The 26,556-nt window shown below is 38.3% G+C and overlaps 1 protein-coding gene across 1 annotated transcript in view; it reads right to left on the bottom strand.

The window, feature by feature from the left end:
* Positions 1-4,118: 4,118 nt before the first annotated feature.
* The window catches only part of LOC129237073 (neuroglian-like), a 96,657-nt gene continuing 74,219 nt past the window's right edge, over positions 4,119-26,556 (bottom strand). The window contains exons 3-4 of the mRNA XM_054871473.1: positions 10,439-10,568; positions 4,119-4,194 (exon numbers count right to left, since the gene is read on the bottom strand). Of these exons, the coding sequence (XP_054727448.1) occupies positions 4,119-4,194; positions 10,439-10,568 (206 nt within the window). The remainder of the gene's footprint in view (positions 4,195-10,438; positions 10,569-26,556) is intronic.

The raw sequence follows: 26,556 nt of genomic DNA, 5'->3' as shown, positions 1-26,556 counted from the left end.
TGTGCGAACGAAACCGATATTTTTTACCCAAATGTAAGACGAACTGAGTATTTTGACTTTTCGCTAAATAAATTCGCTTTCCTATTCAATCAATTCTAATAATTTTCATTTCGTTTTAATTTTTTAGAGATTTCTGGGACCAATTCACTAGCCACTTCAATCAGTTCCAGTAATTTTGATTTTCTTTTATTTTTTTTTAGAAAATTTACTATATTTTAGAACTTCCGCCAAAATGTCTCGGAAAATTCCGAGTTTACGTGAGTTGGTTGGATCAGACCTCCAGCTTTTTTTGCTAAAAAATCTAATTGTAAAATTTATTATATTTTATTATATTTATTATTCAAAGTTGGTTGGACCAGACCCACAAAACTCAAGTTTTTTTTTTAGCAAAAAAAAAAAGTTTTTAAAAATATTTTTTTAAAAAAATCCCCTCAGATGATAAAAAAAGTTATGCTTGAAAGATGTGCATAAAAATTTTTAAAATTTTATCAACGGCATCAAAATGATACGATTTTTGGAATCTTTGGATCTCAATTAAAAAATCTTATTGTAATTTCCAAAATATTTTCGGGAAAGTACATTTGCTTATGTTCAAAGTATGTTGGCGAAAGTCTTAGAATATAATAAATTTAATAATTCCGATGGAAACAATACCGGCTCTTTTTGTATGCAGAAATATGCACCCTAGTAAGGCGAATAAATGTGTCTTCAAACCTTACATCACTCTTAACTCCCCATGCGGCATCACAATGGGCTATGAGCCTGAGTGTGTTCTCTAGTCGGCAACCGCTTCAACCTAACCTAACCTAACATCACCATTTGCTAAATTGATCGTACTGGAGCTTTCTCAATTATTTATTTTTCTCATTTATTTATTTACATTAAAATAAAATCCCTTTTTTCTTCAGAACACTTAAACTCTCCCTGGACCCTGCAGGTACTCTCAAAATCAGCTTTGAATATTTAAGCCATAAGAGCGTGATAACATCCCAGAGGATAAGATGGCCCGGACACGTGTTTAGCATGCCCAAGGAGAAAACAACTCGAAAGGCAGTTGATTTACGCCCTGTTATGTTGGAGACCGAAGAAGACGACACTCCAGAAAGACATGGTTCTAAGACGTGGAATCCGACCTTAAAAAGCGAAACGTGCGGCGGTTGAAGGAGGTAGCCTTAGATCGAGACAAATCGCGCAAAGTTGTGAATGAAGCAATGGTTCACCAAGGACTGTAATGCTAAGAAGAAGAAGAGCGTGAATCAATAAATTGCCTAAAACTAGTACGGATGACGTTGTCACCTCATATTAAAAATATTGCGTGGAAAGCAGCACCTAAAAACGCAGTTCAACTCTACTTTTCTGTCCGAGCTGTTGCCGAGCAAACGCTCATCAGCCTTTTCGTAGGAATGAATATAAAATAAAAATGGAATTTCTTGAGCTCAAAAGCCAACAAGTAAAACCAAATAAAAACTTGCGACGTGTTTTAGGAATCTCCAACCATTGAATTGAACCATCAACTTCTTGTTTACTCAACTTCTATGTGGTCGCACCATCGCAAGTGAAGCCGAACGGTTTGGATGGTCGATCAGATCAAATGGTCGATCAAACCCACTAAATAATATTAGACGATAATTTGACGAAGCTGCGTAGATGTGAAGAAGTTACGGACTTATCTTATGGATCAGCGATTTCAGTTTTCCCTTTAATATTACGATACGAAAAAGTATTCTCTAGGTGGGTAACTCAACTGGCAAAATGTGTAATCGTCTGATAACTTCAAACACGAGTTTGCCGATGTTCAATTGCAGTCCAGACGAATTGAGTTCGTACGCTGTTTCTTATTCAGAAATAAAACAGGGACTAATCGCAAAACAGCAGAGACCAAGGCACAATGATCAGGCTGTGGTAAATCGGAGCTGACGAAGACGGAGTACGTCTGTTGGCAAACAAGGCCATGGTAATGGCGTCCGATTTTTCAATTTCGCGTGGTGTCACTCACATCGATGACCTTGAAAAAGGTAATGGCTTCGTGGTAAAAACGACCCAAAACATAACCTTAACAAACTCTATTGAGTATAGTAAAAAAAAAACAAAAATTGCTAAAATTAAAAAACCTCATTTATCATTTATGGCCACCATTTGCGTTAATATTCGGCTCCTTGCAACCTCTACCGAAACCGAATATTCGTATTGACACTAGCTGGGCACGTTTGTTTTTAAGTTGATTGGTCGGTAAATTAGCGACCATTCGACGGCCATAACGATGACTTTGTACATAAAACCCGCTGGTATAAGCTGGCTGATGTTGACCGGCAAACAATTTACCGTGACTTTGAAAATTGCTACACTATTGTAATCTATTGGGGATATCTAAAATATACAGTATGGCAACAAAAATTTAGGTTAGCAATGTTTTTTTTAAATATTTGTCGTAGACGGTTTATAAAAAAATAGTAGTCTTTTTTACTTATCAAATAAAAGCAAAGAAAATAGTAAAATTTTTAAAGAAGGAAAATTGTAGCAGAAAAATTAAAATCTCGAGAAACTAAAGTAAATTTGGCGCTTTATGATTGCAGAGAGTTGAAATCTGAATTGAACTCCCATGGAAACTAACAATTACAAGAATTCAATGAATAAATTAGGTGATTAATATTCGACTGCACGTAAGTCAGACACCCCATACAGTCCCGTGAAGTCAATTCAATGAGAAGAGCAAAGAATGTTGAATGAAAAAACGAAATGTCATGAAAATTAAAAAGAAAAGTAAAAAGGCGAGTAAATTCAGATACATTTTTAAAGCCAGTCCACGATCAAAACTCGATTGCAATGACTGAAAGGGTTCAATATTTCCAGACAACCTAGCAAAATATCAATTAAAGCTGAATTTTTTCCCATATTTCCAAACTCACAACCACAAATGTCAAAAAGAAAATTTGAGCTGTCAAATTCTAATTGAGCAATCTTAATTGAATGTGTGTGAACAGTCGATAACTCAGTTTAAAACTTAATTTTCGTGATTAAGCTGGATATCTGAACAGAGTATAAGGTTCCCAGCGTTCCCAATTCACACTACACCAGACATGATGAAATCAACAAGAAATGCAAGAGGTGAACTTGATTATTTATTAATGTGAGAGAAAAGCAATAAGTCACATCTACTTAGATTTGCTTGCAACTAAAAACACGAAATCAGAAAGTATGACTAACCTATTTTTTGGCGACATACTGTACAATAGAGATATAGAAGTAAATATGTGCGAATTTCAGGTCAGATGAAGCTATTATATAAAACTCGTTTGTGGGGAAAGTAATGGCAACAGCGTGTTGTAAGTACTATTAGAAGAATTTTGGAGCAATAGAAATGAATTTATTTGCCGAGACGATATCCAAACTAAGTGCAACTGAAGGTTGCGTTGAAGGCAGAGCAGACAGCATAAATACATCACAATGAATAACAAATTTGGAAAGTTGAGAACTGGTCAAATATAAATTTATATACAAATTTGTTATGTCGCTATTGTAACCCCCTTTCCAAGTATTTATACATATGTACGAATTCCTTTTCAGGACAAGTAAATGGCTCATAAATTACTGAACTAATTTCAATGAAATTTGTTCATTTTATATCTTAGACATCAGGTTTGAATATAAGCTAGAATCTGACCTGCCAGGAGGCACTGTAGTCGAGATATTTAGAAAAGTCTTATTTGTGATCCGATTTGATTCATAGTCGGAATTTATATTAGTTATATGGTAAGAAATAAATTCGCAAAAATTTGTCCAAAAAGCTAACCGATCCAGTGACCAGTGCCATTTAGCGAGTTAATCAGAAAAAGTGTAACCAGGCGAGTTTACATTAACTCCTTTCGATTCATCACTTCTCTGCTCACTAAGCGAAAATTGTTATGTGAAAGCAACAACTGTTTAGCGATTTTCAAGCGACTTTGTTTTTAGCCAGTGCTTCCAAGTATAAGCAGGAATATTTTTTTTAGTATGCTTTGCATACATTCAGGCGGGATAGTTTCAAAAGCAATGGAATTGCATAACAGACAAAATGAAAATAATACAGTGCAGCCAATAATAAGAAATCGAAAGCAACTACTGCTGCCGTTGGTGTTGATCTAAGGATTTGTAGTTGTAAGGGGACGTTGTGCCATTAGCTCTTGTAACGGCAACGCTGACGATCTACTTACTGTACTACAGATGGAAAAACTTGGAAAAAAATTTTAGGGGAAATTTTGTAAAAAAAAATGTATCAAATATATAAAAACAAACATTGGTAAAAAAAAATTAAAAACAAAAATTGATGGAAAACAACTTTGGTAAAAAAAATTGTACCAAAAAATTGGAAAAAAAAATTTTTACAATTAAAAAAAAAATGGAAAAAAATTTTAAAAAGAAAAAAAACTGTAAAAGGAAAAAAACTTGTTTAAAATTGTAAAAAAGAATTAAAAACAAAAATTGATAAAAAAATTGTACAAAAAAATTGGGGGAAAAAATTGTTTACAATTTAAAATTTACAATTGTAAATTTTTTTTGTTTTACCAAAATATCTTTTTTATTAGTTTTTGTTTAAATTTTTTTTTTTTACAATTTAAAAAAATTGTTTTCTTTGCTTTTACATTTTTTTATTGATTTTTTGTTCTTCGTTCTGCAACACAGCTTAATGTTGCGAACTATACAGTCGCGACTATCAGCCAGTTTCCCATACCATTACTATACTAGAGATGAAAAACTTAAAAAACTCTTTTAAGGGAAATTTTGTAAAAAAAACGTTTAATAAAAAAAAAACAAAAAAAAAATTGTAAAATAAAAAGTTTATAAAAAAAACAATTAAAAAAAAAAAAAAAATAAAAAAAAAATTCGTAAGCCAAAAAAATTATCGTAATCGTAAATCAAATTAATAAAATAAAAACATTTTTTTTTCTTTTCGATTTTTTTTTTTATTGTTTTTCTCTTCCCTGTTCTGAAACATACGAATGTTAATGAACCATTCGTTCCCGACTATCAGCCAATTTCCCATAGAAAAGAATTTGACACAAAATTTTCCAGTAGCTTAAACCTTGCATTTGATTTTAAATTTTCGAGAACTTTATCTGATAAAGCAGCCAAGAAGAAAATCATCACCAGTGAAATGCACAAATTTACAAAGACATACGTCCGGAAACTTTTCCTCATACGTGCGCTAACTTAGTGCAATTTTCTTGTTGAGCTGTCAATTTGTAAAAGTCTCTGCTAAATACTATATTTTGCAATAGACATACCTACACACACACACACACACACACATCCGTACGTCACTTTTTCGCGCCTGTGTAAGGCACAGAATTGCAAAAGCCAGCCGCAACTGCCACTTGTTTCATGGCAGTAACAGCCATAGCACGATTTCAGATAAATGCAAGTGCCTACATACACACACACATGCGTACATACATACACACATATATACAACTTGATATATCATCGCTAACAAATCGGCTGTACTTACACACTTCAGCGACTGTGCTGCTTGGTGCAGTGTTGTTGCAGCTGTCTGCTGATGTTGTTGCTGCTGCCACTTGACTTAATCACAAGTGCAATAAAATAATAATCAGCAGCAAGCAACTGCAAATGCAACAACAACAACAACAAAACGAAATTACCAGCGCAAAATGTAACAGCAGCAGCAACACTTGAACAAATCTGATTTCTCATAGAAGGCTGCCAGTTTGCTGCACTTGTTGTTTTTGTTGCTGACGTTGCACTCTCAAGTACCCACGCTGGTGTTGCCATCGCTGCCAACAACTTGATGGCGCACATCATCAGCAGCATCAGCAACAACTACCACATCGCCAACAATGTGCAACTTGTCGGTGGCGATTAATCGAAATTTGTGCGCCTTGAATCCACACACCGAGCACATGGAGCACAAGGAGCACAACTAGACGAGTATGTAGCTCCTCCTCCTATCCCACACAGCGTGCCGTGCAAGTGCGATGATTTTAGAGGTAAACCAACAACAAATTATGCCAGACGTTGTGCAAATATTAATGTAATACAATTTTTATGACCGTGAATTAGAAATTGAAAAAAATTTGTTTTTTTTTTTGTTTTGGTGGCTTGAAAAGTTGTAAGCACTTGAGGAGTGCACCATGTAAATGTGACAGGAATGGGAAATGTGACGGGGTCTATTAATAATTTACTAATGTGACACAGATAAGCGAATAAATATATTAATGGGGCTAAAGTGATTATTAAGTGGTGAAAGAAGTGCGTGGGAAATGGACGACGAAGTTGATTGGGAGCGAGAATTGGGCGTCAAATGTGTAAAGAAATGTAGGTATCATTTTTTTAGCATTTGAGATTACTGTAAAGTGGGACTCTAACAAGAAATAAAAATAAATAAATAATTGGCGAGTACACTACTGTTTTTGTGGCGTGCGTCTTGTTGCTTTTCCCCAAATGGAGGGACCTACAGTTTTGGCGACTCCGAACGGCAAATGGTTTTTATGTGGCGCTTTTTCATGCCAAAAATACACTCGGAGGTTTGCCATTGTCTGCCGAGGGGTAACCGCTATGAGAAAAAACATTTTCTATAATTTTGATGTTTCATGCACGGAGATTCGAACCTACGCACTTCCGAAATGGTAGTCACGCACCAACTCATTCATCTACGCAAGAAACGAGGTTAAGTAATTTAGGCTTAGAAAACTCTTGTACATACAAAGTAAGCTTCAGCTCAGACTCAATTGGCTTGCATTTTGTAGTGCTTTATGCCTTGTTAATCATATAAATTTGATTTCAATGACAAAGTTCGAACTCACTTAGGAACATTTTTGAGAACGAGTTATGTAAATAACTTTTACACTTAAAAAACACGACTTTAAGGTAAAAGTTTCTTGTTCGGTATGTTCCTATCTCCAGTGATGGTGATGAGGAGGGTTTACAAGTTTGTTGGGAAGCTCTGGGTGGTTCTGGACCCAATTTGGGTAACTTGCGGAAAATATATTAATTCCCTAATAATAAATTAAATTATTCCATGTTTGTTGAATTATTGTTATTTGTTTTTTAGTTTTGTTTTTTAATTATTTATGTTTTTTAGTGCTTTTCTATGTAAGACAAGGTCCGTGCACAGACGGCTCAAAGCTCGGGGGCATTTGGGGATCTCGTTCAGTTTTCGGCTCCCCGACTACTGTAGTGTCTTTCAGGCACAACTGATGGCAATAATGAAAGCCACGACACTGATACAGTGTGATGCGATATCCGGAAATGATATCTACATTTTCACTAATAGCGAAGCGGCGATAAAATCCCTCACAAAACAGTCGACAACTTCCAGGGTAGCCATGAAATACCGCTCATCTTTTAACGAGATGGCTGAGTCATTTCACCTAAAGGTAATATGGGTTCCTGGCCATCGCGACATTGAGGGTAACTGTAGAGCAGATGAACTAGCGAGACTCGGCACCAAATTGACCGATGAGTACATAGACAATGACATAGGGATAACCTTACCTCATCCTTGGGGAAATTGTAAGGAAAGCAAACGAAAGATGGCGGAATGAAGCCAAGAAAATTTGTAAAAACTGTTATGTAGACTCAAGTTTAGGCAATAGAAGGGTTTTCACGTCATAACTAACCAACTCTAACCAACCTGCATTCCTCTTATGGCCATAGATAAACTCTCCGCATAGCATGGTTGGGACTATTTTCCCCAATATACTTGAATTATTTGGGTTATTTCAACAGAGCATGCATACACACATACACACGTATTAAGTTTTAATGAAAATATGATTAAAATATTTTAAGAATTTGTAGAAATACATTAAAAACTAAATATTTATTCAAATTCTAAAAGAGAAAAAAACAAAAAAAAGGCACTTAAGATATGAGAAATAGTAAATCTGAGCAGCAACTTCATAGCCAATCATAAATATTAGACAATCATATAAATATTAACAGCACATGACCTCATTTTGATTTCCAAGCAGAATTTTACAAAGAAATTTGTTTGTCTATTGAACTGAAAAACACTTTCAAATACGTTGAATGCCTATGAATTTTGATTTATTTATAATATTATTTATTTAATGCATAAGCACAAATTATGTGGGCGAGATAAATGCTGAAGATTCAGAGAGTTTATTAAAATTTTCGCACGCTGCTTTCGAGCCCCTATGAATCAGCAGTGGTAGGCAGATTTTTCTATGATGTATAATAAGAAAACTCAAACATAAACAAAAACCAAAAAAAAAGTACGAAATGAAAATTTAATATAAAAGAACCTCTAATAAAACAAATAAATAAAAACAAACATTACGAACTGAACGAAAAAAATAAAATAAGAAACAAATGAAAAGAAAAAAGATATATACTTATTAAAACATAAAAATTAAATATAATAATAAAATAAAAATATAAAATAAAAATATAAATAAACATTACATATAAAAAAATAAAAACTAAAAATAAAAAAAAAAATTTTTTTAATAAAAAATACACAAAATAAAAAATAAAAAAGGGTGGCCAAAGTTCGTGGAAGCGAAGATACTTAGGTCAGCCGAGCTGACCCTTTTCTTTAATTCTCACTATGATGATAGGGCGGTGTGTGAGGGTCAGAAGAGTAAAAACGTCTTAAGGTCGAAATATAAACTGCCACGTTCAAAATCTATTTGACAGAACGAAGTCTGTCGAGTCCGCTAGTAGCTAAATAAATTCATAACATTTGCAGAGAATACAAATAGACAAAATTTACAAAAAACGGAGAAGGTTTGACCGGTGTAGGTAAACGCCGGACACAAACCGTGGCAACAACGCGCACTCCGTGCGTTTATCACCCGCACAAACGTAGCGATTCCAGGACCGCAGCAACGGCACAAATTACCGCAAAGCAATACCAATAAATCCGAGCCAGGAAACGGAAATAAGCGCCAAGAAGTAGGCATAAAAAGAATTCCAAAAAAATTGGGACAAAAAACGCCCCAAACAGTAGGCACCAAGGGAATATAACGCCAAAAAGTAGGCACCAAAAATATATTTCCTACAAGTTTGCACCACCAAACAAGCGCCAAAATAGACACTGTCTTTTCTCACTAGAAATTAGAAACCACAAGGAAGAACTCAGGAAAAATAGCCTAAAGTGTATCTAAGATATATATAAGGTATAGCTCTCTCTCTCCTTTTCCTCTACGTTATATTTTTTTTCTCTCTCGCGGAACGAAAATGCCCAAAACGTTGCAGAGCCTTGAAATTTTACTCTTCATTCTCGCTAGTCCATCGACGCCTAAGAAGTTTCACTTCAAAAATCAACAATCAACGTTGCCGTCTGAACCACGCCTGATTGATTGGAGGAGTGTGAAACGAACGCGCAGAAATTGGCTGTCGAGTACCCGGTGACGTGACAACCGAAGTTGCCCACACAATTTTGTTTTTGCCACAGCTAATGACCAAACCTGGTAAATCTATCATCCTTCTATTGACAGCAATTCCAGTTCACATTTATTACTTCCAGCTACTATACAAATCTGAAATTTTGCTTCCAGATGTTTTTATTTTTTTCCGAAAATCCTCAAAATCATTTTGACTTCTTTGCTGCGAAAAAACAACACATGTTGCAAGTGAATAAAAAATAAACAAAATTTGTTAAGTAAATAAAATACGGCAAAAGCTGCCATAGCTTTAAATAATACTAAGTTTATTTTAGATGATTTCTTCAGTTTTTAGAGGAGGCATATTTCTCCCCCAAGCGAAAATGCTTTCAGCCTCTAAACTAAAAATAAAACGTGTCGCCACAACAACATATTTTCTCGATGCCCAGCATTGTTACTAAATCAATTTTTTTTTTACTTCAATACACATGCCACAGCGGGAACGCAAGCAATGAATTAAAAAAAAGGAGAATAAAAATAAAAATGAAAAGATTCAAAAAGCATTAAAAAAAAATGTGTGAAAATGTTATACGATGCCATTCAATGTTTCTTTGAAGAATTTGTTTTGGGGCGCGTGAAATTCCTTTCACTTTTCTACTTTTTGTTTTTAATCTCTTTTATTTAATTTCACCGCCTCTCTTACGTGAAAAATGCGAGCATCTGAATTCCTGCTGTGCTAATTGCTATTTAATTCGACAATTCTTGGCGCACTACAGTTTACCTCCCTCCCTCCCTCTCACCTTAACTATTAGACGACCACCAGCGGTGAGCTACCCACTGACCTAACTAACGCCGCTGCTTCGAAGCACTTTGTGAGTTATGCGGAAATTCGATTAAATAGTTTTCATTGTTTCACTTAAGAGCTCGAAAAATATTTGCTTTGCAAATATCAAGTCGAATGGGTGCCCAGCTAAAATATTTATTTATGCAGTTAATTGAAATGTAATTACAAACATTTTTCATATACATAAGCCCATTTTTTTTAAGTATTTGTTTTTCTTGTGTTTTATTTGGAGTATACGATCGCTTACCTTGGATCTGGTTTTCCTTCAGCTTCACACTCGATGATGAATGGTTTATCACTTTCCTTACTTTGTACCGCGACTTTGAAAAGCAGTTCATCTGTTGGCGGCTGTTTGATAATACGAGGCGGTGAGTTTACTGCAAGAACGAAACAAGATTGATGAGTAAAATTGGAAGGCAATAAAAATGTCACATTTGTTGCTACAAATAAATTCAAATTTATTATAATGCACTCTAACATGAAATCACTTTTCAGCTTAATTAATATTTATTACTAAATTACTAAAAATACACAGTTCTTCCAGAAGCTGCCGCCTGCATTTTGTAATGTGAAAAATAAATTTACATACACGGAGCGTTCAGAAAAATTCTCCGAAAAGCTTCGGCGCAAGCAATCAAAAAGTGAAATGAAGTCCTAATCTATAGACAAATTAAAATTCTCCACCTGTGATCTGCAGTGATTTCCCAATACTACAAAATCGGGTTGTAAATGCATGGCACTCAATATAAAAATTTGAATAAAATCGTTAGTCAGATAGCAAAATAACTCATGAATGAGCCATTTCAAATTTATAGTAAAAATGCATGAGTGCACTTTGGCGTTGAACATAAAGCATTGAACGTTGAACGATACCAAAAGCGAGCTGGTGAGTAAGAAGGTGAAAAACACATAAAATACAAAAATATAAATTCTTAAATATTTTGAAATAGAAAGTGTGCGTTAAATGCACAATACGTGACATGGGGGACAGATACCCTACAGGGAGAATTAACATAATCATCTATGTTCCCAATAATAGCGGCGCGACATATTGCAAAGTTTTGACCTTTTTTTTTAAAAAAAATAGCTGCTACTACAACAAAAACTATGTGACTCAACGTTTAAATTTAAAAAAAATTTATATATCTTCATCAAACCTTTTAATTAGAATTTTGTGAAAGTTTAAGTTCGAAATTGGAGTGGAGTGGATTTTTTGATAATTTTTTTTCATGCATTTTATTCCATATAAAGAATCAAAATCGCCTACAAAAAACAACATTCTCAAAAAAAGCGAGTTTTGAGCCACTTAAAGCTTACTCTTAATAACCCAAATTCAGAGATATAAAGGGATATAAATCGGCAGAAATCGGATTCAAAAAATTTTAAATTTCTATCAAGATTTTTCAAAACTTTAATATACATGGTTATTTAGTAGTATAAACTATATTTTTATAAAAAAAATATATATTAAATAAAGAATAAAACGAAAATTGTTTAATAAAAGAAACAAATTATATAAAAAAATTAAAAAAAAAATTTAAGCGGACATATGCCGGTAAAATTTCGAAAAAAAATTGTTTTTTTTTTTTCATAAAATTGTTTTTTTTTTCATAAAATGTTAATATAATCCTTTAAGAATATGGCAGAAAAATTTTAGAACATAAATTTAAGTATTTCTTATATTATAGATCGTCAACCGCGACGACTCTATTATTTGCGCTCGAGCACTGGGAAAGGTATACATACATAGGTTAGACTTTAGACGCGTTTTTCTCAAAACTAATTTTTCGCGTACGCGATAAGTGAAAATTTATAGACCGATCTCCCTGAAATTTTGAACACATCTTTAAAAAAATAATTTTTTCGAAGCAAAACTAGTAGGAAAATTCGCCCCAAAATTCATTTTTTTTTTTTGAAGCATTTGATGATTCCGCGAATTTTTTTCTCCCATTTTTGTTTAATTCATATTGAAATAATGGCATTAATACACAAAAAACAAAATTCAGGACACTGACGCCGATGCTACAATGCCCGCGGATTGAGAAGCCCCGCTGCGACCTTCCTGGAAGAATTGAATGTACATCCGTCATTTTAAATGATTAAAATAAACAAAAAAATTTATATTATTTTAATGTGTAAATAAACTGTATGCCAATTTTGAAAAAAATATATTGACTTCTTCATTTTAAATAATTTTAATGAAAATCAGGGAAAATATGGCCATTTACAGGTATCTGTCCCCTTAAAATCAAAAATTAAAAATAATAAATTATTAAAAAAAAAATTATAAAAAAAATATAAATAAAAAAAATTAAAATTAAAAAACTTTAACTCTCCGTTTAACCCACCTTTCTAAAAACCTTCGGTTTGGCACCCGGGTTTAGCCTTTTTCGTCCTGTTCAAGGATCGTTTTTAAAAGGTTATGTCCATAAATCGATAAAAAATAAAATTTTTCACGTCCAAAGTCGAAAAGTCTGACACGGGTGCCCAACGGAGGGTTAATAAGAAAATAATCAAAATATGAAATCATATGAAAATAACCAAATATGAATAATATGGAAGAAAATGTACAACACCTCAGCAAAAACAAAAATTCAAAAATCAACGCGAATTTGAGCCGATTTGACCTGCATAATATTAATACCAAATTGAATGGGCTACAAATTTGCAAACATGTAAAAAAAGTATTAAAAAAAAAATAAATAGAAAAATATAAACAAAATAAAGAATAAACCTAATAAAACAAATATTAAAAATATAAAGACTCAATAAAAAATAAAATTAATCTAAAAATAAATAAATAAATAAAAACAATATATATATACTTACAAAAAATAAAAATAAATATTAAAAAAAAAACTTATACAAAATATTAAAAACAAAATAAAACGGTAAAAAGTAAAAAAATATTAAAAAAAAAAATTTAATAATATTAAAAAAAATTAAATAATATTACAAAAAAATATATATTATAACAAAAACATTTAAATAAATGGTAAAACAAAATAAAAATATAACTATTAAAAAAACATAACTATTAAAGCAAAACAATAAAAATAAATAAATATAAAAAAATAAATATTAAAAAAAATATTTAATAAATAAAAAATATATTTATTTACAAAAAATATTAATAAATATAAAAAAAAATATTTAAAAATATATATAACAAAATAGTAAAAATTAAATAAGTGTTGAAAATATTATTTTAACAAAAAAATTGAAATAAATTGTAAAACAAACCAAAAAAGAAATAAATATTAAAAGAATAAATAAATATTAAAATAAATAAAAATAAACATTAAAAATACATATTACAATAGAAAAAAAAAAAATAAAACAAATATTAAAACAAAACAATTAAAATAAATATTAATACAAAAACTATATAAAAAATAAAAAAACAGAAAATAATCAAAACTGGGCATACGAGTATGCTGCGCTGTAAAGTTTTATAGGATAGAAACTTTGCGTTATATGGCTTTGGTTGCAAATTGATATTGCACACAAAAACCAAAAAATAGAGAATACAAAAAAAAAACTAAAACGTAAATATTTTTTTTCTTATTAAAAAACATTATAGCCTCTGCAAAGCCCAATCGAAGAAGTTTCGTCACTCCAAATGATCGAGGTGTTCCAATTGTGGTTGGGTTCATTTGATCTTCTAAAGGAGTAGGTCAATAATTCTCTGTGAATACCAATTACAAGGTCTCCCAAGTTACAGTGTGGAGTTATCCGTGTGGAGTTGCCTGATCTCCCATCGGGCGCGTCCCAGGTGGTGGATAGGGAGCCCTGGCATCACAAGAGTGGCCTTCCCTGTTGGGGTGGGTTCAACACTCGTGTGATGACTCAAAGGTGGCATAGAATCAGGGTGCCATCCGCGAACCAAACTGGCTAGGGAGGAGTCCCGAAAAAAACCAAAAAAAGGTAATGGAAAACAAAGGATCTATTACTCCAGGTGGAATCCACACAAGTGGCAATCCACCCGCTTCGGCGGCAGGGGCATGGATTCTGGAGGCCCCAACCATTACCCAAGTCTCTCAGCTCTACGAGCGAGAGCGCATCCTGGAGGAGACGGGGGTTGCTATCGCAATCTCCTCTCCTTCAGAGTCTGAAAAACGTTTCCCTGCTTCTGAGGGCCTGAGTTGTGAGGTCTCTTCGGTGGCTGCACGACCTCCCAAAGAAGCTGGGAAATCGAAGAGCGCGGCAAGGAGGAAGAGAAGAAAGCGGCGGGCAGAGCTCATGCGGGAGAAATCCTCATGTGGCTCTGCCGGCCCTTCTGTGTCTGTGTCTTCCAAACGACCTCGGTCAGCGGAAGTGACACCCACGGAAGCTACCGAGTCTTCGGTGGGCACAGGCACTCCCAAGTTGTCTCGCTCTCGAGGCAAGCGGAGAAAGACGGCGGCTGAAAGCAGCACACCTCCCTGCCCTGCGGTTGCCGCCAATGACCGAGCCACGACCCCCCAAGGTACGAGCGCGGTCTTGGCGCCAGTCAATGTGGCGGGAAAAGGTTCTGCTGAGCCACGTCTCTATCGGCGCCTCGACAAAAAGTCCAGCACAGCTGTCTGCCCGGCGAAATCTTCGTCAGTGGAGGATCGGGAGCTGGACCTTCGCCCAAGCACATCCAAGGGTGCGGCCAAGCCATCCTATAGCGAGAAGGCTGCTGGCCCACGACCTGTGGCTGTGGTTGGAAAACTGGGGCCCGACCATCAGCTGACGGATGCAGAAATCAAATACTGCAAAAGCCAGCTGATGCGTCGGGTTATTGCCTCCGGTCCGGAAGCCAACGCGAAGGGCTATGAGACAAAGGACGGCACCATAAAGGTGACGTGCGCGTCTCTGGCCAACTTCGAGTGGATCAGGACCGCGGTCAATAACGTGCCCCCCATGGGGACCACTCGCTTCGCAGTCTACAGCGAGGAGAGTGTACCCCTCAGGAAGGCCATCTGCTGGATTCCGGATCCAGACCTGTCTACGGCGGATGTCCTATCCTGTCTACGTGCCCAGAATCCGGGCATCAACACGAGGCTTTGGCGAGTCGTCTCGTACACCAAGAGTAAAAACCGGGACGGGAAGGAAGGTGCTACTCTTGTGGTGCGAGTGGACGAGGCCAGTGTTGATGTCATGGGCTCACGGTACGGGAACCGTCTGAGTCTCTTCCTTGGGACGGCCAGCTTTCATGTCTTTCCCAAATGATTGACTCGGACGATTCCTGTAGCTATCGTCCCTTGACGGTGACGCAAATTAACTTGCAGCATTCCAAAGCCGCTACTGCACTACTAAGTAGAAGGCTTTCCCAGCTGCACACATTACCCCACATAACAGCAGTGCAAGAGCCCTGGGTCTTTAGGGGCCGTCTCTGTGGCTTAAGTGCGCTGAAAGGGGCCACGTTACTATATGACAGGAGTTCTAGCAGACCTAGGACCGGTCTTATAGTATCATCCCATCTCACTGTGACGGGTCTTGAGCAATTCTGTTGCCAAGACCTGGTAGCGGCTGAGGTGTGTTATAGAGGTAGACGCGGATGGTCGAAGTTTGTGATTGCATCTGCTTACTTTCCTTACGATGCTCTGGAAGGGCCACCACCCGGGAAGGCCACTAGTCTCGTGAGGTTCTGTGAGCGGCGCAGTCTGGGCCTCATCCTATGTTGCGATGCTAATGCCCAGCATACAATCTGGGGCAGCAGCAAGTGCAATGGACGGGGCTCTCGACTATTCGAATTTATCGCGTCCTCCTGCCTAGACATACAAAACAAGGGCTCACAGCCAACGTTTGTAACGTCTAGAAGACAGGAGGTGATTGATCTAACCCTATCAAACTCAAAACTTGGGTGGTCAATCAAGAACTGGAGAGTCCTTGCCGAAGATTCGTGCTCGGACCACAGGTACATTGAGTTTCAGTGTGGCGAGGAGGCACAAATGCCATTGCCCTCTAGAAACCCAAGAAAAACAGACTGGCAGAAGTTTAGGGAGGCGTTGCGGGACCTTGACGTTGCGCCACCAAGACTTCGAAAAGAACAGGCCATTGAGGCGGCTGTTGAGAAACTCAACGCTGCCCTAACCGACTGTTTTGAGTCAGCCTGTCCAACTCGACCTCTCCCGAGCCGGACTCCCGTTCCTTGGTGGAACCAAGAGCTCCAGATGTTGAGGCGTGAGTCGAGAAAACTCCTAAACCGGGCCCTCAAGACTAACCTTGCAGAGGACTGGGAGCGATACCGTGATGTTCAGAAGAACTACAAGAGGCTTATTCGGGAATCGAAAAAAGCCTCATATAGGGAATTCTGCAGCGGTATTGAATCTCTGAGTGACACGGCGAAGTTGGTTAGGATCCTGAAAAGGGACCCAACGGCAAAGCTGGGGTCACTTAGGAAATCTGATGGCTCCTTCACGGAGCGGAAAAGTGAGACACTCAGCTTGCTGATGGAGTCTCACTTTCCTGGTAATCAGATAAGCATCAGCCGGCAACAGCCCTTATTGATAGAGGCAGTTGTCAGAGCTGCTACACCTTCTCGGCATGACTGGTTCGTTGCCAGATCTGTGGTGAATGTGGCCGCCATTCGATTTGCCATCAAATCTTTTGGCGACTACAAGTCGCCCGGACCAGATGGCATATTTCCTGCCATGCTGAAGGAGGGTGCAGAGTTCGTGACAGCAGCCCTGAAGAAAATCTTCTCGGCATGCCTGGCACTGGCTTACATACCACGCTCTTGGAGGATGGTGAGGGTCGCTTTCATCCCAAAGGTTGGAAAAGACGACTACACCAGCCCCAAAAGCTTTAGACCAATCAGCATGACCTCTTTCATGCTGAAAAGTCTCGAACGACTAGTGGAACTGCGCATACGTCAGAAGTCGCTGAAGGCTCACCCTCTGTCTCTATTTCAGCATGCCTATCAGAGTGGAAAATCCTGCGAGTCGGCACTGCAAAACCTTGTTGCAAGGATAGAGCTGGCCATCGACAGGAGGGACTACGCTATGGGTATCTTTTTAGACATAGAGGGGGCGTTTGATAATGCCACTTTTGATAGTATGTGTAACTCTGCTAGTAGGCACGGCGTAGACCGGGTGCTAGTAAATTGGATTCGTTCGATGCTGGCCCAAAGAATCGTTTCGGTGCGAGCAGAGGAAGATCTGCTGGTGTCATCTGGGGTTAACAGAGGCTGCCCCCAAGGCGGTGTGCTGTCTCCGTTGCTCTGGTGCATGGTAATCGATCCTCTACTCACCACCTTAAACGATTCGGGAGTCTACGCACAAGCATATGCGGACGACGTTGCTTGTTTGGTAACAGGCTCTTCGCTTATGAACATCTGCAGGAAAGTGCAGAAAACTCTGGATCGGATTGACACTTGGTGCTGTGCGAACGGGCTGTCGGCAAATCCCGCCAAGACTGGTATTGTCCTCTTTACCAGAAGGAGGAAGCTTGACGGAATCGTTCTGCCAAAGCTAAAAGGAGTCACAATCCAGCTATCCAAGGAAATTAAATATCTAGGAGTAATCCTCGATAGTAAGCTCCTATGGAAATCACACGTTGAGACAAAGGCATCCAAAGCGCTGACAGCTTTCTGGCAGTGCAAAGGTGTCTTTGGGAAAACGTGGGGTCTCTCTCCTAGCAAGGTCCTATGGATCTACACAGCTATGATAAGACCCATTATCACCTATGCATCAGTGGTCTGGATGAGTAGACTATCCCTAGTGGAAGTCAGGAGGACCTTATCGAGACTACAACGCACTGTGGCCATCTGTTGCACCGGAGCTTTTCCGACTACTTCAGGCCCGGCACTAGATGCTCTGATTGGTTTACCACCACTTGATGCTTTCATCCGAGGAGAGGCCCTGAAGGCCATCTGCAGACTGAAACACAGTGGGAACTGGTACGGCCCTTGTCCGGCATTGGAACACAGAGAAGGTATGGACATCGATCCAACGATTCTCTCCATGCCCCTTGACTCAATGCCATCAAGAGTCGTACTTGAAAAGAGATACAGTGTAGTGCTACCAGAGGCTCAGTTGTGGGGAGACTCAGAAAATGAGCCCGGCAAACACTGTTTTCGCATTTTTACGGATGGCTCCAGGACCGAGCATGGCTCCGGCTCTGGGGTCTACGTGGAATCCAGCGGGACAAAACTGCACTTTGCTCTTGGAATGCATGCATCTGTGTTTCAAGCGGAGGTGTATGCAGTTCAAGAAGCGATGAACTTTGTTGTGGAAAAACGATGGAGAGGCAGATCTATATGTGTCTGCAGCGACAGCCAAGCTGCGCTTATGGCCTTAGACAGCCCTCAAACCACATCAGGGGTAGTGAAGTCCTGTAAATCCAGGCTGAACTATGTCGGCAGACATAACAGCCTGATGCTAACATGGGTCCCGGGACACGTGGGTATCGCGGGTAACGAGACCTCTGACTCCTTAGCTAAGATGGGCTCTGAGGCCAATTTCTTTGGCCCAGAGCCCGCTTTGCCACTCCCCTCTGCGGCCATCACGGCCACGGTTAGCAAATGGGTAACTACTACCCACAAGCGAGCTTGGCAGGCTGAGAGAGGCTGCAGATGGGCAAAACTGATGTTACCTGTCATGTCCGATCGACTGTCGCAAACCCTTCTGTCATTAGGCAGAGGGGAGTGCAGACGGCTGGTTGGACTAATGACGGGCCACTTTCTGTGGGCAAAGCACATGGAAAGGTTGGGCATCTCAGACAGTGTACTCTGCCCAGCTTGTGAAGAGGAGGATGAGACGGCGGATCACTTCCTGTGTGTCTGCCCCGCCTTCGCCCGAATCAGGTTTGAGGTCTTTGGCACTGATGTGTTAAGAAGCGACCATCTTGGCTCCTTGGCACCACAAGATCTACTCAGATTTCTTCGGAGATCGGGTAGATTTAAAGAAAATTAAAAGGGAATCCAAGTGTAGTACAATGGACTCAATTAATGTCTGAGTGCTGCACTTGCTAGTTGTCCCGACAAAAAAAAAAAAAAAAAAGTTACAGTTCCTTTTTTGGCATTGCTATGGTTTAGCAACTGTAATAGTGCGATGACATTTCTTTAGACAGGAAGAGAGGAGGAAAATCTTCAATTTGCGAAAATTAGTTCGAATACAAGAGTGATTTTCGAGAACCATTTAAAAATAATTAAAATCCGCCACGAAATTGTGTATCTATGAGACTAGATTTAGAAAAATTTTATATTTTTTTCCTCGTATTAATCGCCAATTGAAGCTCGGAAGAAAAAATGTTAATCGAAAAATTTGAATCGACTGGCTCGTACCAAGCCACAAAAAACCTACTGGACGTTCGTACCGGCAATTTAATAGAAAATATTGATGCTGTAAGGAAAAGAATTAAAGATAAAAAATTTTCTCCCAAATCAACGGATGTATACAATAAAATGGTGCGACTTACCACACAGCCGACGAAGCAATCAATTAATTGCAAACGATAGTCCAGAGGAAAATAATATCACGAAATTTTGCAGCAATTTAGCCGCCAACGCATTTCGTCTATTTTCTGTGAAGCCGTCTCAAAAACAGGGTATGAGTGAATACATAAACAAGAACCAATTAAAATTTTGAAAGATAAAATTTGGCGCAAAATTGCCGAGTAGAGTCCCATGTACATCTAAATGTCATAGAAAATTTTATTATACCAAAGAAAAATGGACATTTTAAAAAGATCATTTACCACTTATGACTTGTAGACTCTGAAATTAATTTCGACATATATTTCAGTGTTTAATTTTAAAAATAAACTTGAGCTTACAACAACCCGTAATTTCACATGATACTGATAACGGGAAATATTTTAAGCGTTTAACAATACAAATTAAGACCAATTTTCCTGATCTTGCTCCCTTCAACCTTTTTGAAAGATGTATTGAAACAAAGTAAAAGTCTACGTTCACCAGAAACAGGAAGCCACTAATATTTGCACATTTTGCAAAATCTGCACCCAGTTGATTTCCCTACAGGGTGTACATGGCAGGCGACTCCACTGGGCCTTCCACTGCTCACACAACAGGTGTCTAAAAATATCAGCGTGCGTTTACGTTGCTGCGTTGCGGCTTTGTGTAAGGTGTGAATACGCCAGCTCGCAGACAGATATACGATTTGCCTGTCTGTCTGTCTTCGAAATAGAACTTGCACATTCAATACAAACGAGAGACAGACAGGCACGTCAGCTTAAAATGCGGCCATTGCTCACATTGAAATATGTAGACGTACCCGCAATACCGCAGTAGTAAACATCTATTTTAAAATATTGGCAAGAAAGTGTGGCATTAAATGAATTTGAACTGTGTGTCCATAATTATTTACTCAAGAAAAGTAGGCCAACTAACTAAGTCATGTGGCAGAGTTCAAGCTTTTGAATTAGAGAAAGAAGTTTTTCTCGCCGCCAAAACAGTATGCTTGCATATTAATATGTACATTCCATATGGCTGCACCTTCAAAAGCGACCATGCATTTTTATAAGTTACAGTAGTTTCCCTTTTGCATGAGGTTTTATTTCTCGCGTTCGCCTTAAAGTTTTTGCCACACTGAAGAGTTTCCACTCTGTTTCAAAAAATTTAAATCCACTGGCTCAGACCGAAACGCAAGAAAACTAGTGCACGTTCGTCTTGGCAATTAAATGGAAAATATCGATGCTGTAAGGAAAAGCATTAAAGGATTGTTTATGTTTGCGACCGCTCTTGGTTGGTTGAAGTGGTGATTCACAATGAGTCCTCGCTACCAAAAAGTTGCACGGGTTATTCTTTCACGACAATATCCAGTCTGTGCAGTTGAGAAACCTCATAAAATTGTTAACGTCTATGCCGGCCAGCTCTTCGAGGTTTTCAAAAAACGAGATCTTCCTCAAAGAGGAAGTGGAAGATAATTTATTTTTCTCCGGCTGATTACAACTATGGCAGCTTATATTGTAAGGAATGCCCAATTTGGCTGCTTTCTCTCCTATGGGGCAGAAGCCAGTTATCAATGCCGTGAGTCTACAGGGATCCCTTCGTCTCATATTTGTCAATGTTGACATTTGTTTGTGGTTGTAGGTGGGCCATAACGTTCTGCTGGCTTTACAGATTGCCGATGCCTCAATCTGGATTGCACTCAGTGGTGTGAATACCAACTCTGCAAAAATGTTATTCATGGCAGATCCCCCTCTTGCCAGTTCGTCCGCATTTTCCTTTTCTTCAATATTCCGATGTCTCGGGACCCAGATTGAGGTAACTTTATGGTTAACGCTCAAAGTCGTAAGGTTATTTTTGCTTTGTTCCACCAATTCAGAAGTTATTGTACCCGGCTCCAGTGCCTGAATTACAGCTTGGCTATCCGAAATAATAGCGATATTGCCCTTAAACGAGAAGTCTGCCATTAATAGCCTACACACTTCCCCTCTTGCCAATAATTCCGCCTGGTGTGGCCTAAACTACGGTGGAAAAACAAAGTGGCACAGGAGCTTCTAAAACGGCACATGGCCGTCAAGAATAATGAAAACTTGTCCTGCAAGCTAACACTCACAAGGAGCTTAGCGCCAAATAATGGCGATGATGAATGGGTAATCTAACCAGAACTCAACGCCAAAAGATTTGAAAGGCTGTAGAAAGTTTGCGAATACAAGCCCAAGCAGAACGGATGAAAAACTTAACCAACATTTCTGTGTTATGGAGTCGGCATCAAAAGAAATTGAGGACCACGATTGGTATTGCAGTGAGGAGCGTAACTTTCGCGCATTATTTGACTGGTAGCTATATGGTGGGCCATGTAAAATTTGCTTTTTGAATCGGCTATAAAAAAAAAAAAAAAACTAATCAATATTTTTTCAAACTTTTTTTTTTATTTTGAAGATTAAACATTGTCATTTATGAATGAAAAATAATATCGGTCCTCTGACTGCCACGACTGGCTTTACAGTAGGCCATTCGATCAACCCAATTTTTAAGCACAGAAACGACAGGAGCTTTGTTCTGATAGTTTGGAAAAGTTGAATATTCCTTGACTGAGCTGAGAACTCCTTCGTGTGAAGGAAACTGTAAATTACATACAGTAGACGCCACGATGAATTCCATGAATATAGGATCCATACTAAAATTTGGAAATTTCGTAAGCAAGATTAAAGGGCATTAAAGGATATTTGAATTATTGCACGAGGCATCACAATATATTTTAAGGTTGTAGTATTTTCTTCTTCTTGATTGGCGCGATAACCACTTGCGCGATTTTGGCCGAGTTTAACAAAGCGGGTCAGTCGTTTCTTTCTCGTGCTAAACGGCGCCAATTGAACGAAGCCAAGTCCTTCGCCACCTGATCTTGCCAAGGTAGAGGAGGTCCGCATCTTCTTCCCCTACTACCGCATCGAATACTTTCAGAGCCGACGCGTTTGTATCCATTCGGACGACATGATCCAGCTAACGAAGCCGCTGGATCTTTATTCACTGCAAGATGTCTATGTCGTCGCAAAGACCATGCAGCTCATTGTTCCATCGCTTGCGATACTCGGCATCGCTAACGTGCAAAGGTCCAAAAATCTACCGCAGAATCCTTCTCTCGCTCCACACTCCAAGGAACACATCATCGCTTGTCGTGATCGTACAAACTCCTGCGTCATGCGATAGGACAGGCGTGATGGGAGCCTTCTAATGTGTTAGTTTGGTTTTGTAGACACCCGAGCAAAATCTCTTTGCATGCATAGAAATGTCAAAGGTTCAAAGGTGAAAGTTATTCCTATGTAAAAAAAACACCCATTATTGACGGTGCTCCAAACTTTGCGTAACAAAGATGGGTATGCCAATATTTCCATTTACTAAATTAAATTAATTACCTGTTTGAACAAACCAACTGCGACCAAATTGTGGCTGCTGTGGAAAGGTAACAAGCAAATTGAGAGGCTCACGAAACCATAAACTAATTAGATATCTCATGACACCATAATGAGGGTAAAAGTAAGCAGATTTCCTCTGGACATTCTCAATTCAAAATCAAGCACATGAATAGCAATAAATTAGTTTTGTTGTAAACAATCTGCAATTTGAATGCCAAACTCGGGGCGAAGATAAGGCACGAGACAACAGCTAGCAAGTCAACGTGTCCAATACACGATTCAATTGAAAATAACATTGAAAACCAACAACAACAATAATCATAACATGTATTGTACACAATTTGAAGTACAATAGATTAATTTTACACACACTTTGCATAGCCGCATGGACTGGAGAGGCGGGCAGAGATGAAAAGATGAGTATTTTGAAGTGGAGAAATGGTTGCATATCCTCACCCATAACTATTTATTGTGCATATATACAAACTCACATACATATATACATACGTATGTATGCATATAGTAAAAGTTCGTTAGTATGTGTAAACAGGCACAGGTCTATCGAAATGGCGTCATGCCACAAATTACAAGAAAATCGTGGACAATTGTTTGTTTTAGACGGGGGGAGGGGGAACGAAACATATGTCGGCGGCGGAATGAATGAAGCATGAAATAGGCGGGCTGCTGCATGTTTGGCTTTGACGTGCTCTGTCTGACGACTGATAGCGACACGATGGGAGAGAGCGTAGAATGTGATGTCGAGCCAAGCAGATGGGTAACATGAAAACTTGAAGTTCCCGCTGGTGAAATGGTGAAAGAGACCTTAATGATTGAATACAACAAATGCAACGAATGTGGTTTACACGATTATCGAATGGATTGGATTGGTGTGGAGAGCTGGCAAGCGTGGAATTGACGCAGAGTTACAATGAAGTTTAGCATAACTAACATTTTTGTTAAATACATTGAAATTTCACATTGAAACGTCACGCAGTGGATGAGAAGAAGTGTAGTGATTTATGACTAACTTTCACTGCTGGAAAGAAATTAGATAAAAAAATTTAAATAATTTACCTCAAAGCGTAACACAGTATTTACAGTTTTACTAATAGAGGGTGTTTTTTTAGAGCTAGTGAATTTTAATTTATCAACGCTGCTTTCTGCGCCAGCCGATTTGATAGTTCACGGTTTATTTGTAGCTAATTTAGCTTATTAATAGAATAACGCTTGCAAATTGTTCAAAAAGGCTCGGTTCGGGAAGATAGTCGACAACCCTTATTTATATAAAGATTATCATTCTTTAAAGAGGCGAGAAAAGACAAGAACGAGACTGGTGATGAAACGTGGTGTTTCCAACATGAACCTAAAACAAAGCATCAAAGTGCCGAATGGAAAGCCCCAGACAAGCCACCACCCAAAAAATTGCGTTCGGAGAAGTCAAAATCAAGTCGATTCTCATTTGGTTTTACGATTCCAAAGGAATTGTCCACAAGGAGTTCGTGCCAACAGGCCAAACCGTCAATGCAATTTTCTATCTTGGCGTTTTGAAGCGTTTGTTGTATTGCATTCGTCGAATTCGCCCTGAATACCGCGAAGAAGCTGGCGGTCGTGTGATTGATTTTTTGACTGGAAATCGCATTTTAACCATCAATCACTCACTATATTCGCCTGATATGGTCCCCTGTGGCTTCAACCTATTCGGAAAATTGCATTTGGTCATGAAAGGAAAACGTTTTGCGTCCGAAGAGGTCATTCAAAAGGCTGGTACCGACATCCTGACGGACATTCCGGTCAATGACCTGAAACACTCTTTTGAAAAGCTTTTAGATCACGCAAAACAGTATATCGAGGTCAGAGGGGACTATTTTGAATAATTAAAAATCGAAGTTATCAGAACAAAGCTCCTGTCGTTTCAATTTTAGATCGCTCTTGTTTATTTTGGACTTCACCTTGTATATGTATCGTTCCGTTAAGGAATAACTGGACTTAACAAGTTTTTTCCAAGCTGTTCTGTCGTTTGCATGAGTTTTGAGCTCATCCAAACTCAGCTGAAGATTCTCCATTTCAATTTCCAGCTGCCTTCTCCAGACATGAGGTGGTCTTCCTCTACGTTTGCTGTATTGTGGGTTCGATGTAATGGCTCGTTTAGCGATTTCGTTCAGTGATTTGCGTAGCGTATGGCCAATCCAATTCCACTTACGTTTTACAATTTCGGTTGCTGTTGTGTCAAGCGCCACAGGCTGTCATTTGTTATTGTATTGGGCAAGAAGATTTTAATGATTTGGCGAAGGCACTTATTGACAAACACTTGTACTTTCTGTATATCTTTTGATGCTGCATTCCACGTTTCGCATCCGTACGACATCCGTTGATTTTACGTTCGATTCGAAAATTTTTAGTTTTGTACGGCAGGAAATGACACGTGAATTCCACACTGAGCCTAGAGCGCCGAAAGCTTGCCTAGCTTTTGCAAGCCGATTAACGACATCTGCCGTCACATTTGTCAAGGATGGATCCTAAGTAACAAAAACTGTCTGCGTTTTTCAACGACTTATTGTAGATGAAAAAGTACTCGTTACATTCGGTGTTAATTCGGAGAGCTTTAGTTTTGTGAACGTTTATCCGCAGTCCTACTTCCATTGCAAAATTAACCATCAATTCAAACGTCCTTTTCATGTCTGCAGCGGTGCTGCTTAAAAGGCAGATGTCATCAGCGTAGTCTACATGCTCGAGCCTTCCGGTTAGGACCCATGGAATGCCTCGTTTTTCCTTGGTTACCTTAAGCAACACAATATTGAGAAGTAATGGTGATAAATGAAGTCTTGTCTCACACCACATTTGACAGTTATTTCGACACCAAGTTGATTTTGCATTTCCACAACCACTGAGGAACCACTGGTCACCTTGTTCGTAAGATTTTACTCCAATTTTCTCTGACGTTATGAAAACTCACAGACCGATAGCCAGAAACAATTGAATCTCTGGAGGTAGAGCTCTCTATTTTGCGCGCACATGCACATCTCAATGTTCAAGTTCAATGTTCATTATTATAAAAAAGTTCGAGATCGAGTTGTTTCGCGTAATTTAAGCGATCCTAATTTGTATTATTTGACCCTTTTGTTAGCACCTTTTGTTTTAAATTTTATAAATCATTCATGCACAGTGCTAACGCCATTCGTAAGCTAAAGGAATATCGAAAAATAAAAATTATAATTTTCGTTTAGCTGCTCAAATTGTTCAAAGCTCAAAATTTTCAAGCAAACATCTGATCAGTGAACAAAATTCCTGCCAACATAGAGCTACTCGAGCTGCTCCAGAGGTCTGATACTATATATAAAGAAAGGATAAAAATTTTACGGAAGTCACATGCCCGATACTGTATCCAAGCATTACTACCATAAAATGATATGTCAAATAAAATCAAATTCATGAATATTAAAATATTTTTCCTTGCTTCAATTCATTTAATCTTATCCGCCTCTAAAAACAAACACCCTTTACAATAGGCATACGTCTACAACGAGAATTCGTAAAACATAATTAAAATTTATGAATATCACTACAAGTAGGCGG

This window comes from Anastrepha obliqua, chromosome 2 (genome assembly GCF_027943255.1).
Source record: "Anastrepha obliqua isolate idAnaObli1 chromosome 2, idAnaObli1_1.0, whole genome shotgun sequence".
Lineage (NCBI taxonomy): Eukaryota > Metazoa > Arthropoda > Insecta > Diptera > Tephritidae > Anastrepha > Anastrepha obliqua.
Note: the sequence above shows the minus strand (reverse complement) of the source record. Positions and strands in the feature narration are given on the sequence as shown.